Source organism: Phocoena phocoena, chromosome 12, assembly GCF_963924675.1.
Source record: "Phocoena phocoena chromosome 12, mPhoPho1.1, whole genome shotgun sequence".
Lineage (NCBI taxonomy): Eukaryota > Metazoa > Chordata > Mammalia > Artiodactyla > Phocoenidae > Phocoena > Phocoena phocoena.
In genome coordinates this window covers 26449141-26464902 of record NC_089230.1, presented here as the reverse complement: position 1 = coordinate 26464902, position 15762 = coordinate 26449141, and the positions used below count along the sequence as shown (strand labels likewise).

The following is a 15762-nucleotide window of genomic DNA, read 5'->3' as shown; positions in this document are numbered from 1 at the left end:
ACATCCCTGCTAACGTATGATATTGTCTATCTAAAATTAAAATTTTAGCCATTCTCATGAGTAAGTAGTGGTATCTCATGGTGGTTTTTATTTGCATTTCCTTGATGCCTAATGATGGTGAATATTTTTATGTGCTTATTGGTCATTCATATATCTTTTTTTATCTGTTAATAAAATTTTTTTTTATTTGTGTTATCTTTTTATTATTGAGTTATAGTTGTTCTTTATATATTGTGGATACAAGTTCTTTGCCAGATATATGTTTTGTGAACATTTTCTCCCACTCTGTGTTTTGCTTATTCGGTTTCTTAGCAGTGTCTTTTGATGAGCAAAAGTTTTATTTTCGATTGAGTCTAAGTTATCTAATTTTTATGGTTATTGCTTCCTGTTTAAGAAATCTTAACTTACCTTCAGATTGAGACTATATTCTCCTGTGTTTTCTTCTAAAAGCTTAATACCATTAGCTTTTATATTTCAGTCTGTGGGCCATCCATCTCAAATGAACTTTTGTTTATGGTGTGAAGTTGTGGTTGAATTCATTTTTTTCCATATGGACATCCAGTTCTAGCATCATTTGTTGAAAAGACTTTTATTTCCCTGTTGGATTGTTTTGGTACATTTGTTGAAAAGCAGCTGTCCAAGTGTGGGGTCTATTCCTGAGTATGTTCTGTTCCTTTGACCTATTTGTATATCCTTATTCCAGTATTGCATTGTCTTGATTACTGTAGTTTTATGATAAGTCTTGAGTCAGACAGTGTAAGTAGTATAACTTTGTTGTTCTTTGTCAAGATTTTTGTGGTTATTTTAGGTCCTCTGCCTTTCTACTTCAACTTTAAAAGTCACTTTCTCCATTTCTATTAAAAAGCCTACTGGGATTATGAATTATTTATAAATTAGTTGGGGGGAGAATTAACTTCTTAAATACTGAACCCATGAACATGGTATATTTTCCATTTATTTGGGCCTTCTTTAATTTCTCTCAGCTGTGTTTTAGTGTGGACATTTTGCATATCTGTTGTTAAATGTGTTGCTAAGTATTTTGTTATTTGATGCTATTGTAAATTAATTTTTTGATTGTAATTTAAAATTTTTTTCTTGCTAGTATACAGAAATATGATTGATTTTATATAGTAATCTTATACCCTGAGACATTGCTACACTTACCAAATTTTTAACACACAGTTCCTGAGCACCATGAACTATCTTCCCTTCATGTTTTTATGTGACTTTTTGGACTCGAATGTCCATATCTCCCATGTCTGCCCCTAAAGAGGGCCAGTGTGAATGCCACGGCATTTGTGAAATCTTCTGACACTGCCCCAGTTGGATTCAAAGAGTTCCTCCCCTGAGACTCTCTATTAGAGCACTTTCCACTTTTGGTTTTGAATGAGCCATTCTTTGAAGGCAAGAGCTATACTTTACCTCCTTTTTTATCCCCACAATAGCTAGTATGATGCCTTGGTTCACAGTTTAGGAATGTATCTTTTCAACATTTATCTCAGGACCTATAGGGAATTATGTAGCTCTGGCAGGAAATCCTTACAGGCAACTTCAGTCATTTGGAACCAGTCCCCAAAGTGTATCTTAAAAAGGGAAAATAGACCTTTTTTCAAAAACGTGTCCCTGTGTACTTCCTATTTAAAGAGATGTTCCCTGGTGGATGATCTACTTACACTCTAAAAGACTTAGGCTTTTCTGCCAGTTTTGAACATTTGTAGATTATGTTTCCTTTTTGTTTTCAGGTGGCTGACTGTGCTTGGGATGAAACAATAAAGATATATGATCCTATTTGTCTTACCATGCCTGCTTGAGATGAACTACTCAGAAACAGAGGATATGACTGAAGAACTGCTTAGCAGGAGATAAATGATTGATAACATAGAGTTTATGTTTTTATATACTATTCAGATTTCAAAATTGAAAAATGTATTCTGGAATCAGTTTTGAGGAAGCTGATAAAGACTTTGGCTCACTATTTAAGCCTCTGGTACATGAGCCATATTTCTTAAAATCCTAAGGAATATTGAAGTTAGGATATATCTTATAGTATCTATTAAAATATAACCTTTCTAGTATAAAATGGATTAAAATATGAGAGATCTATAGATTATATTGATAGTGATATATTTCATTTTTAATTTGCCATTTTTGATGAAAATATCACTGCCGTTGATAAAAATCACAATAAACTGCATCCCTTGATCATTTATGATTTTATGACACCCCCAACAAGGTTACTTTTTCTAATATAGTATATATGTATATAACACTATATAATATAGATATACCTATGGTTCAGTAACAGGGCTCTAATAATCACTGATTTATTCAGCAGTTATTTATTGAGCATCTACTGTGTGCTTGATACACGGAATGAATGAGATTCTTTCAAGGACTGGTTGTCTGTCATGCTTTAAGAACATGGATGCAGAGAGTTAAGAGCTTACATGTATTTTACATTTATTAAAATATTTTTAGATTTTATACCCATGACCCTATGTCTCTCTTCCTATTTCTCTACAATCAAATTTTTAAAAATCTGCTCACTGGGCAAAAAGTGTTAGGTCCCACCAAGGTTGCAAGCAATTACCCTTGAAACTAAGTAATGAAAGCCCTAAGTAATGCTGTAAACCCTCCTTACTACCTCCCTAAGTCTTGAAAAACCTTTAGGTGTGATGACCTATAAAAAATTAGGTTAAAAGGGAAAAATTAGTAGAATAGACAACTTTGCATAACACTTATGTTTTTATATAATGTTAAAATAAAACGTTATAAATGGCAAAAATTGTCATTAAATTTTTAACAAGTTTTTGAGATTTCTTTAAAGAGCAAAATATACTTGTAGTAATCGGAACAAAAATAAATGTAAATGTATGTATATTGTCTAATTTACATATTTCCCTGTTTACTTGTTACAGAAAAAAAATTAAGACAGCTTACAAAACACAAAAACAAGCCCACAGGAACAAAAGGAGACATAAAGTGGAGCCAGGAGTGGGCTTGAAAATATATGCCTTAAAGTCCTAGAAAGTTGCTACTGGCAGCATCAATGGGAAGTCTGGTCAAGTACACAATGCTGTCCAAGGCCTGAGGGCAAGGACTTCGTCCTAGTCCCTGGCTTGGCCCTAGCACCGTGCCTGGCACATAGAAAGTGCTCAATGCGTATTTGTCAAATGAATGAATGGTCTCACAGAAAGTATAACTCTTTTCAGTTCTTAGACCAATCAGTGCTAATTGTTTTTGAGAGGCCCCCATAGAGAGGACACTGCTTCACATGAATGTCTTGTAAGGTACAAGGTGCTCAAACACATCCTTCGATGGGTCACGATGATTAGGTTGGTGCATAGAGCTGCTCTGTGTTGCATGCAGTTCAATAGAAGTGGGTTCACAGTGAATGTTCTCTGTATGGGCAGAATTTATAATAGATCTTTTTAAATACCTAACCCAGATCATATTTACAGTGAAATGAAATTACTTATTTTTCTTTTAGAATGCAAGAGATTTTATTAAAATAATCTACCATGTATCATTTGAAACAAATACTTGTGATTTAAAAACTAATATCTCTCTTGATTTATTTCCCCTCTATTTCAGGGATGTTAGAGATGTTTAGAACCCTAACTTCATAATACTTAACTCAGGTGCTTGGAGTCTCTCAATCTGAAGGAGGGTGGGTCAACATTTCTTCAGCGAGTTCCCTGAGCTAGGATTGGCAAACTAGAGGAAAAGGAGCTGGATTGTGTCCTGAAAGGGAATGCACATGATTTTTGAATTCTTGGTAACTCACAGGCCGAGCAGCCTCTGGATTTTAGAGGACAACCAGTCATTCTTCTAGTTGGGAAAATTAGAATTTGTCTCCTGGCAACTGAGTTCTTGGGTTTCATCCTGCCTGCCTCCCCAAGTTCCTCCTGCACCTGCAGTGACAGCACAGCACTGAGGAGTGGATGCAGGAAAGGGGAACTCAGGTCACTGAGCATCTTCTGTGATCTGGGCATTACATGAGATGCTTTCTGTATCTAATCCCCTTTAATCTTTATAACGTCCCTGCAAGAAAGCCCTCCCATTTTCCAGACAAGGAAACGAAGGCTCTCGGGAGTCACAGCAGCCAGGAAATGTGGAGCTGGAATTTGAAATCTGCTATGACTGGATCTGGTCCTGCCGTGTGGCCACCTTTTCCTAGGAATAACAGAAATTGGCCCACTGAGAAATAGTAAAGCTGTGGGACACTCTGGTGACTAGATCCTGATCGTTCCTGAGAAAACTGGCAAAATTGTGTTTCCAAGTCTAAAGCGCTAAGAAGCTGACCCTGGGTCTGGGGTGACCCTAAAGTATATCACCCCCAGGGAGACCCAGGCTGAGAGCCACCCATCCCTTCGGCCTTTGGCAGTGAGCGTTCTCTGCATATCTTAGCTATAATTTGACTCTTCCAGCAATGAACTCATTAATTTCTTATTTAACTGGCCTCTTCTTGAAAGAGATAATCCACTTACTTGTTTTTGACTTCCATACTGACTACTACCAAATCTCCTGCCTTCCCCACTTGGGTCTCCCTCAGCCTTTGCACTCACTTTCTTTCAACCAAATTCATCTTGCTCACCAAATGGGCTCCTCCTGCACATGCTTTTTTCATTTGTTGTCAATACTGTCCACCCAGGCTCTCAAGCTAAAGACCTAAATGCCATCCTTGTTCCTTTCCTTATTCCCACCTCTCCAGTCCAAGGCACATCAAATAGGTCACTAAGTCCTATCCCTCTCACACCCTAAATACTTCTCCATTCTGTCTCTTCCCCTCAATCCAAACACCACTGCCCTAGTTCAAGCCGTCATTAGCTTTTCTCTGGATGATCACAACAGCTTCCTAAATGGTGTGTGTTTCAAGTTCTGTACCCTTGGAGTCATCCTCTTCAACACAGCTGCCGGAGGCTGATCTGAAATGCAATCTGACTACATCAATTTCAGTGTAAACCTTTCCTCTGCTCATAGGACTGTCTACGGGAAAAAGTTCAAGCTTACTAACCAGGCAGCCAAAGTCCTCTGGGGCTAGCCCTTGCCACTCTCTTGCAGCATGGCTTCTCTCCACATTGTCGCGAACTTTGTGCTCCAGCAGCACCAGTGTGCTCACTAACTCCCTGTGTAAATAATGCAGGTTTTCATTTCTATCTTAGCTTAAGGTAGTCCGGGTGCGTGGATTACCCTGCTCTTGGCTTGGCAAATTCTTACCCATCATTTATTTGAAAGTCATGTGAAATGACTAAAGAAAAAGTTTGACAACACACAAAAATTAAAATAGCAAAACACACTCTTAGCAAAGCTAAAAGAAGACATATTGGAAGGATATATTTGCGACATATGTAACAAATGATGTAATATCCAGAATTTATAAAGAGCTCTTAAAAATCACTAAGAAGACAACCAAACATAAAAGCAACAAAGGATATCAATAGGAAAACAAATGTTTAATATACTGCAAAAGGATACTTAGTTGAACTTGGTCTCATTGATGACAAAGACTTTTTTTGCTTATTAGTTTGGCAGATATTTAAAATATTGATAATATCCAATATTGGTTAAAGCGAAAGTACCATTATACACCTTTTTGGAAGGCAGTTTGGCAACAAAGGTTTTAAATTAGCCATTGACCCAGCAGTTTCAGGCCTAGGATTCCCTGCCTGTACCCACCAAATCCTTACAGAAGTGTCTAAGAACAAATTTCCAAGGGTAATCATTCCATCAGTGTTTGGTAAAACCTAGACGCCTGTCTGGAGAAGAAAGATTATATGATAGAACAGTCATTTAAAAGAATAAGGTAGAACTGTGTGTGCTGACATGGAAAAACAGATTGTTATTGATATGTGTATTATCTATTTCTGTGTAACAAATCACCCCAAAACTTAGCAGCTTAGAGCAACAAAATTTATTTATCTGACGGTTTCTAGAGGTTTGGAATCCAGGAGTAGTTTAGCTGCATTGTTTTGGCTTAGGCTTAGGTTTTCTCATGACATTGCAGTTAAGCCGTCACCTAGGTCTGCAGACATCTGAAGCTCGACTGGGGCTGAAGGGTCAGCTTCCAAAGTCACTTACGTGATTGTTAGCTGGCCTCAGATGCTCACCGTAGAACCCTGCACTGGCTGGCTGAGTGTCCCTACGACATGGCATCTGGCTTTCCTCCAGACTGAATGAAACAAGAGAAAGAGAAAATTCAAGATGGAAGCCTCGGTCTTCTGCACACTAATCTCAGGAGTAACGCCATCACCTCTGCTGCATTCTACTGGTCACTCAGACCGACTGTTGTACAACGTGGGCGGGGTTAACAGGAGTGTAAATATGAGGAAGCCAGCCATCTCTGGGGGCTCTCTTGGAGGCTGGTTACCACAATATGCTTTTATAGACAAATGTGTATGATATCCTAATTTTATTTTTTTTTAAAGGGAGAATTATGTATGTATACATATATGCACAAGAAAAACTGAAAGGTTCACGCCAAACTCTCAACAGTAGCCAGCCCCGTGTAGTGGGGCTGGGGGTGGGGAATATTGAAGACAGCATGTTCACTTATTACTTACAAAGTTTGTTTTCCTTTTATGTACTATAATGAGCATGTATTACTTTTACAATTAAAATAATGAAGTAAGACCGTATTTCCTTCTCCAGGAAGCCTTCTAGGACACACTTCTCGAGGTGATGCTATTGCCCTCCTCAGCACTCTCCTGTTTCTGCCACAGGCCCCCAACTGTTGCATGAGTGTCATTGTGTTGCCTCACCTCCCTCTGTGTATCCCTAAGGACTAAGATGAGTGCTCATCTTTGAATCCTCTGTGGCTAACAGACTGCCTGGTACAAAATACTAGCTCTGTATATGTTTGTTGAATGAATGAGCTAAAGGATTTATTTAATGCCATCAGAATTTATTGTGTAGCTCCAAAGGTAATGGGAGGTTGAGTCTTGACCCTTGATACCAGTAGGTCAAATAGCTTTTTGACCTTCAGATCTACATTCATGTTCAATTAACCTTGCTAAACATAATATCCTTTCTTTTTTCTTTTTGTTATATTTGGTTCTCTATATCAGATTTGTTATCAATTGTTTGGTTAATGTAATCTGATATCTATTTATATATGCTTATATATTTTGAAGCCCTGAAAAACTGTCATAGTCCCATGAAATTAAAGAAAATAGTTACTGAATGGAACCCTCTCCTCATTTTCTCCCAAATACAAGCTTGTAGTGGACAATGAATACTTTTTTTTAAAATATTTTTAAGCCATTTAGAGTTGGTTTTTTTTTTTTTTTACACTCATAGTATTCTTACTTTTCCTATTTTTCCTTAGAAGAGTTCCCATTTTTCCTTTAGGAGATTAGTAACTGGTGTGGGAGATGGTATTAAATTTTTTTTAAAATGAAAGCCCTAATGGAAAAAATTATATGCAGTAAAATGGAGAAAATGTACTGTTTCATGCCAATGTAGGTTTCAAACATTACGCTAAATATTCTTGCCTAAATGAGAAGGGTAAGAGAGCTGAATCAGCCCCAAATCTTTTACCTAACGTTAGTATCACAAATGGAAGCAATTGTAATTGCTGGCAGAAATGAATCATTCCAAAACTAGGTCTGTGCAGACAATTCTTTATATTCACTTAATATGGCTTAAAACAACCATCCTTTAATTGGAATAGTCCCCAGAAGTAGAAATGTGTTATTTGCTGATGCTGTCTTTAAAAAATTAATTTTCAAAGTTTTTATCTGAGTGTACTATGAATATATGCTTATACCACCACACATATAAACATAAATTTCAACTGTTGCTTCAAACCTCATTATTTTCTAAAGGAAGAACATCAACACTTGAAAAACAGAGTCTCTGAAATAGCCAATAGTGTGTAACCATAGCTTGTAGCTACAAAACCCAAGAATTCGCCAGGGAACCGGAAGCACAGTTTTCAGTATAATGCTTTCCGGTTGCCACAGGGGGCCATTCCGCAAGCATTTTCTTGAGTGCCCACTTCTGGGGGCCTACTAGGCCCTGGGCATACCAGCAGGAGGACTGGTCGAGACCAAGCTCTCTCCCACCAAAGGGAGCTCCCAGCACACACAAAGCTGACGCAGATGAAGGACTGCAGTGATGCTACCAGTCCCTGATGTAAACTGTTATTCTGCTGCTGCGGCAATGATAATCGCGGCTTCAACATCTGGGCTGGAAGCGTTGCGTTTAGCACAGAAGTGGAAATATGGAGGAGAAAACAAAAGAATTAGTAGGGAAATGTGCCGTGTGTATTAGGGCAATGTGGTGGTTAGAAGGCTGGGATCCCAGTGCGGGTGGGTGGGTAATAGAAGTGAAGTAAAAGAGAGGTAGGGCGCCGCGATCTCGCGCGCTCTTCCTCGCTCCGGAACCCTGGCCAAGCCGGTAATTTTTAAGCAGCGCGAAAACTAAACTGTGCTGACTCTTAGTGGTGACCTCTGCTGAGCGAACCCGCTGTTGCTACCGAGTTTACGGTCCGGACATTACTTTCCAGGGAACGAAATTCAGATCGTAGGGACACAGAAGTCTTGCACCTGCAGAAAATAAGAATTTCATTCTTTTTACTCTTAGCCAAGTAAGAAGTAAACAGTTCACAAGTCCTGTGGGAGACAGACATGCCCTGGGCCGGGGAGGCAGGAGGTAGGGGTTGTCCTCCCCAAAGCGGCCCGTGACGGTTCCGCAGGTGGCGGTCGGTTCCAGGGCATCCAGAGAAAGCTGCACCCAGTCTCGGCTCTACGTCCGCGTTCCGCCCCTGGGACCACGCCCTCCCTCCCCTGCTTCCACCCACACCCCATTCCCCAGAGCGGCCAGTCTCTCCCCGCTCACCCCTGGGAACCGTTGCCCCGGCGATCCTCCGGAACTAGTAGAGGCCACTTGGACTTAGTTTCTGCTCTTTTGCCTATTTCACATCTTTGACTCACTTGGAATAGGTGTCCCTGCCCCCGGCCCCAGGCTCAGCTGCCCAGCGAGGCCACGGCGCCCCCGGGAACCTCCCCCCGCCCCTAGCCGCGAGCGTAATTCCAGGTCCCTCCTCGGAAGGCGCACAGGCAGAAAAGCGCGTCGCCCGGGACTGGGAGGGACCAGCTTCCCGCTCTAAATAAAGCACGTCCCGGCGGCGGCCCGGGGCCCTGGGCTCCTTCGATGTTGGGGCGTTGGCGCCGGAGAATCCGGGAGCCCCGCAGCCCGCTGGCACCGACCTTTTCCCCTTCCCTGGCCGGCAGCTGAACAGGGTCCCGCGGCTGCGCCGGGAGGAACCGTGGGTGGAAAAGCCGCTGCAGCTCAGCGGGAAGGGGGCTGAGGGAGCTGTCACTTGTTGCGGCTAATGAACGGTGCCCGACCGTGGAACGCAACTGTTTCTAAAATCTTTAGCTGTGCCCGCGATCCCCCAGCCTGCGCCCCTCAGCTCGGAGCCGGGAAGCAAGGGCAAGCGGGAGCAGCTGGCCATGCGGGAGAAGAGAGGACCGCGCCCCGAGAGCCCGCCTGGCTGGGTGCTAGGTGCCCGAGGGGCGCAGGTCCGGTCCCGCTTGCGGCCGCTGCCGGGGCTTCCGACCGCAGAGCGTCCTCCCTGACGGGGAAACCGCACGGGACACAACCCAACGCAGCTCGTCACCTACTTACAAATCGCTGTCGCTAGGATTCCCGCCACTCCTCTCAGACCAGCCCCCCACCCCTGCCACTTTTCGGAGTCCCCCGCCCCCGTCACTGCCTCCCCGGAGCTGCGGGGCAGTCGGACGCGGAGCCGCAGAGCCGCGAGGACGCCCGGCTGGAGCTGCCCTTTGCAGCCGAGCCGGCGCCCCCTGCCCTTCGCCGTGGTGTTGGGCGGGCTCCCCTGCCGCCCTCGCTCCGCTCCTCCCGGCTCTCTTCCCCGCTCTCCTTCCGCAGGTCTCGTAGCTCCACCACCGCCGGGTGCGGCGGGGCAGGCGCGATGCGGCAGCTGTGCCGGGGCCGCGTGCTGGGCATCTCGGTGGCCATCGCGCACGGGGTCTTCTCGGGCTCCCTCAACATCCTGCTCAAGTTCCTCATCAGCCGCTACCAGTTCACCTTCCTGACCCTGGTGCAGTGCCTGACCAGCTCCACCGCGGCGCTGAGCCTGGAGCTGCTGCGGCGCCTCGGGTTCATCGCTGTGCCCCCGTTTGGCCTGAGCCTGGCTCGCTCCTTCGCGGGGGTCACCGTGCTCTCCACGCTGCAGTCCAGCCTCACGCTCTGGTCCCTGCGCGGCCTCAGCCTGCCTATGTACGTGGTCTTCAAGCGCTGCCTGCCCCTGGTCACCATGCTCATCGGCGTCCTGGTGCTCAAGAACGGCGCGCCCTCGCCGGGGGTGCTCGCGGCCGTGCTCATCACCACTTGCGGCGCGGCGCTGGCAGGTGAGCGGGACCCGCGCGGACCCCCGGTACACCCCACCCCACCAGTCAGAGACCGCGGAGATCACTTAGGGCAAAGCCCTCACTTCCAGATGGGGAGACTGAGGCAGAGAGAGGCGGAAAGCTTTGAACGTGGTCGCTCGGCTCGAAAACGGTACTTCTGAGACCCAGCAGAGCCTTCCCCAGGGTTCCGGCCTCCCCCTTTCAGAGACCGCTCCCCCGCCCCCCGTCCTGGCTTCCGACCCCCGCCCGTCTCACTCCGTATCGCCCTTCCGTTCTCGCCCTCCCCCTTCCGTCTTCCCCCTTTATTCGTTCCTTCCTCCGGGAGGGGTGGGAGAGCCTCCTGAGCCTGGGAGCTAGAGTCCCCAGACCAAGACGGATGGAGGGGGCCGTGAACTTCCCTGGGTCACGCGGGGCCGGAGTAGGGAGGGACGACGGGAGCCAAGCTGGAGCCCCGGGGCTAGTTTGGGATCTCCGGCGCCGCGCGGGGGGCTGCGGGCGCGAGGCAGAGGCAACTGGATTGAGACCCGTGCGGGCCGGGCTTGGAGGACTGAGCGAGATGGGAGCTGGCGAAGCGGGATGCCTTCATTCGAGGGTCGAGGGGAGGGCGTTCTTCGCCCGGTTCCCAGCCCGCCGGCGGTTAGAAGCCACTAGCCGGGGCCCGCTCGCTCCTCCGGTGCCCCACGGAGGCGACAGGCGTACCACGCGCCTGGGTGACATCCGTGCCGGCTCGGGAAGCCACAGCGCCTACCCCGAGGGCATCTGCGCTGTCCTGGGCCTCTGTCTTGGATAGAGGTAGACGAGATACCCCCGGGGATAAGGAAGGGAAGGCGCGCCTCTCCTGCCTCGAACTGGGCGTTGACTGAACTTGGCTCTTCCTTTTGATAAGCGTGGGTAGAGCTGGGGCGCGAACCCTGTCTACTTTCCAACAGACGCCGTTGCCCCAGTGGGTACCCACCCTTGCCAACCCGGTGTCTCCTCTTTTTCCTTCCTGCCCTGGCTCCTCCGGCCTCTTGATGCGCTCCAGGAGCCGGCGACCTGACCGGCGACCCCCTCGGGTACGTGACGGGCGTGCTGGCGGTGCTGGTGCACGCCGCCTACCTGGTGCTCATCCAGAAGGCGAGCGCCGACACGGAGCACGGGCCGCTCACCGCGCAGTACGTCATCGCTGTCTCCGCCACCCCGCTGCTGGTCATCTTCTCCTTCGCCAGCAGCGACTCTATCCACGCCTGGACCTTCCCCGGCTGGAAGGACCCGGCCATGGTGTGCATCTTCGTGGCCTGCATCCTGATCGGCTGTGCCATGAACTTCACTACACTGCACTGCACCTACATCAACTCAGCGGTGACCACCAGCTTCGTGGGGGTGGTGAAGAGCATCGCCACCATCACGGTGGGTATGGTGGCCTTCAGCGATGTGGAGCCCACCTCTCTATTCATTGCCGGAGTCGTGGTGAACACCCTGGGCTCCGTCATTTACTGCGTGGCCAAATTTTTGGAAACCAGAAAGCAAAGCAATTACGAGGACTTGGAGACGCAGCCCGGGGGACAGGAGGAGCAGCCAAGTGGAGGCCAGCTGCCGTTCGGCTTGGAGGAGCTGCCCGCGGAGGGTGGAAGTGGCGGGTCAGAAGGTGGGAAGGCAGCAGGTGGCGCCACTCAGCAGGGTGGGCAAGAGGCGAGGGGCAGCCCCAGAGGAGTCCCGCTGGTGGCTGGGAGCTCGCAGCTCTCAGACAGCCCTGAAGAAGTGAGCAAGAGGTCATTAAAGGATACTTACCTGGAAGTGTGGAGGTTAGTTAGGGGAACCAAGTACGTGAAGAAGGATTATTTGATAGAAAATGAAGAGTTACCCAGTCCTTGAAAAGGAAATGCATGTATGTATATATGTACATACACTTATTTTCTATGTTAGAGATGACATATTTTAATGAGGAGCCGCCCAATATTTTGCTTTGAGGAGTGGGGAAGGGAAGCAAAGAAAGAAGCTGAAACGCCTGACAGCAACAAAATTAACAACGGCGTGTGAATAATTTAGCGGGAGTTTAGCCGAGGCACCACAGAGAGGAAAGAATGTGACGGTGACTAAAATTAAGGCAGGGTTTCCGGCTGCAGACTCCCGGCACATTTTTTGTCATTATGACCATAACCACATATCTGCATGTACCGAGAGTCCTTCAACCACCCCCTACAAAGACGGAGTGTAGAAATGATAGCAGCGCTTAGTAAACTCAAAGGTTACATGCAGGGGCACCTTTTTGGAGATAGTTAGATCTATGGTTTTTACGGCCAGCTGGGAAGAGTATATTATTGAAATGACATTTTTAAATACACTGATGTTTACTGTTTATAGTCATCTGAAATATGTTTCCTCTAATATTTCCTCACTTTTAAAAAATATATAAGTGCTCTACTATTCTATTATACATTGGTAGAAAATGTTAAAGCTATTTTGAAACTATGAATCCTTAGCTTTAATCATGAAGTTTAAAGTTGGCTTTTAGTAATTGTAAAAACAATTGGAGAGGTTGTTTTGGTTCATTGCTTTATAATATTTATTACTGAATGCCATAACCTTTTTAAAAAACAGTTTTACCGTGTCCAGTATTCTCTCAAGTAAATGCAACGGCTGACGTATAATTCACTATTAACTGGAACCCAAACAGAAATGAGACCGTTCTGTTAAGCTAGGCCTTTCAAGTTGCACTGCACATCCAAACCGTGTTACAAAAAGAGCAACTGCTATATTCACTTTATGATATTTTTCTATCTTAAATTTGTCAAAATAAAGTATGAGTCTCTCTGCTAAAAGGGATAATGTTAGAAATTTGTTCTAGACACATCTGTGTCCTCTTGCTGTTGTGTGGCGCGTGTTTGCCTTCCATGGTGGTGTTTTAGTATCTGGGATGCAGGGCCCATCCCATCAGGAACTTCCTAAATTAGCATGGCAGTTTGGTTTCAAACAACAACAGCATCAAAACACTCTCATTTTCCAGTCAAGGAAAAGTAAAGTAAAAATAAGTCCTGCCTCATGCTGTAGTATGAAAGCCATCCACAGCCGACTTCAGTTAACATAGAGTTTGAGACATAATAGTAGCGGGCAGCCCTCTCCTGGAGAGGTACTTGGAGGGTGAAGACACTCATTATTTGCCAGCATATTTCTGAGAGTCTCAGATGGTGGCCTCCTTTATTTTTCTTTATTTTTCCAAAAATCAAAACAGAGCAAAAAGCAGAGGCGTCGGTTTGTCTCCACAAGCTGGTTAAGTGACATTGTAATGGTTTGTAATGGTTTGTGACTGGGTCTGGTTGACTTGTTCTCACGGCAGTTGATTGTTTCCATAGGTACGTCTACAAGCCATTTAAGATGTAGGAGCTGTCACTTGGCTGCAGTTAGGAATGGTTGGCTAGAGTTATACTGGCTTCTTTCAAAATAAGCCTTAGTTGTAATGCCGGCATGCCAGAAGCCAACCTCCTGCTGCAACTCTGTGAAGCTGAGGATTAGTGAAAAGCAGCGAAGTTGAATGAAGTATATATATTTTTGTTAAGTCCACTCTCAGGCAAATAGATAAAATGATTGTTTTTCACTGAAAAAAGAATTCCTTTTGGTTAAAACTGTTGGTTTGCATTTATTACAAAAAGATTAACTCTTTGCTGTCAATAAACTTTTGGAGACACTGTATCAGTTAGAATTCTCCAGAGAAACAGAACCAAGAAGGTGTGTGTGTGTGTGTGTGTATGTGTGTGCATACTGAACCTAGAAGATCTATCTATCTGTCTACTTTAAGGAATTGGCCACTGTGGGAGTTGGCAAATCTAAAATCTGTAAGACAGGCCAGCAAGTGGGAAACTCAGGTGGGGCTTTTATGTTGCAGTCTTGAGGCAAAATTCCTTCTTCTGCAAACCTCAGTCTTTGCTCTTAAGGCATTCAACTGATTGGATGAGGCCCACCCACATTATGGAGGGTAATCTCCTTTACTCAAAGTTTACTGAGTATAAATACCAGTTATATCTTTAAAGTGTCTCCACAGCAACATTTAGACTACTATTGGACCAAACAACTGGGCACCACAGCCTAGACAGTTGTCATAGAAAAGTAACCATCACAGACACCTATGGTAGGAGGGGTGAGGGGGGGTATGATAGGATAGAAAACACCCAGGAAGATCAAAAGCGTCACATGTATTGGTTTGGGCAAAGCTTGGGAGTCTCTCCGTGGAGCAAGCAAGTCACAGGGCAGGGCAGAATAGGAGTTAGTGCTGGAGCTCAGCCACAGGAGGGCACGATTAGGTGGCAGCCATGGCCTGGTTTGCAAATCCTTCCTCCACGGTCTGTAGCACTTGAGTCCATCCACAGACTCAGGTCCACCCTGACCTTTGGGCTCTGTCAAGGCATTGAGTCAGGCACGAAGGAGGCTTCTGACATTCTCCAGAGTATCACCATGGGAGGGACTCAGCTGGAAGTCACAACTGTCGCGTGAGTGACCCAGTCTTTGTGCCCATTTCTGACAACTTGGATTCTCCCTTTTTCTGAGAATATGCCCCCACCTTGTACGCCTTTCGGTGTCTGGTCCCAACTGACAATCTGTTCCTCTATCAGTTCTTCAGGATGGAGGCCCTGCCTCACACTCACTTCTCAGCTGGAATCTGTCTGTGGAACACAGCATGATGTCAGGCATTCTCAATGCTGAGAAGGACCCCAGGGTCCTGAGCTGGACCCCCACCCAGATTCTGTCTAGCCCTCTATTGTTAATTGAATCATAGATCAATCAGAAGCTCTGGGGTAAAAGATTTCCCAGAACTGTGCAGGTGAGAGGGTGTGTACGTGCTACTGCGGGTTGCTGAACAGAGCTGAAGCAGTGACCTACACTTCTATGAGACTAGCCATCCTGAAAAGTGGTGTCAGAGGGCCTACTAGTCTGTATGATTAATAGCAATAGTTCACCAAGACAAAGCTGGGTGAAACTCACAAGTCCTTACCTGACTGAAGATTTTTTTTTTTTTTTTTTTTTTGCCTTTTAGTTTGAGAAGTTTCTATTGACCTATCTTCAAGCTCACTGATTCTGTTTTGGCCATGCCCAGTCTGTTGATGAGCCCATGAAGGTCATTCTTCATTTCTGTCAGTGTTTCGGTTTTTTTAAAAAACTTCTAGCATTTCCTTTGAATTCTTTCTTAGAGTTTCCATCTCCCTGCTTACATTGCCCATCTGCTCTAGCATGTTGTCTACTTATTCCATTAGATCCATTAGCATATTAATTATAGTTATTTTAAATTCCCTGTCTGGTAATTCCAGAACCTGTGTCAAATCTGAGTCTGGTCCTGATGCTTGCTTTGTCTTATTCAGACATGTTTCATCCTTGTTGCTTAACATGCCTTATAACTTTGTTGTTGTTATTG

At 45.4% G+C, this 15762-nt stretch overlaps 2 protein-coding genes across 2 annotated transcripts in view; both read left to right on the top strand.

Annotated features, from left to right (window-relative positions):
• PEX7 (peroxisomal biogenesis factor 7) overlaps positions 1-2200 on the top strand; it is an 86037-nt gene extending 83837 nt beyond the window's left edge. The window contains exon 10 of the mRNA XM_065889052.1: positions 1743-2200. Within this exon, the coding sequence (XP_065745124.1) occupies positions 1743-1811 (69 nt within the window). The 3' untranslated portion in view covers positions 1812-2200. The remainder of the gene's footprint in view (positions 1-1742) is intronic.
• A 7740-nt stretch (positions 2201-9940) lies between these two features.
• Positions 9941-13175, top strand: SLC35D3 (solute carrier family 35 member D3). Its single transcript, XM_065889126.1, has 2 exons — positions 9941-10379; positions 11404-13175. The coding sequence occupies exons 1-2, from the start codon at positions 9941-9943 to the stop codon at positions 12231-12233; spliced, it is 1269 nt and encodes a 422-aa protein (XP_065745198.1). The 3' UTR covers positions 12234-13175.
• The last annotated feature ends 2587 nt before the right edge of the window (positions 13176-15762 follow it).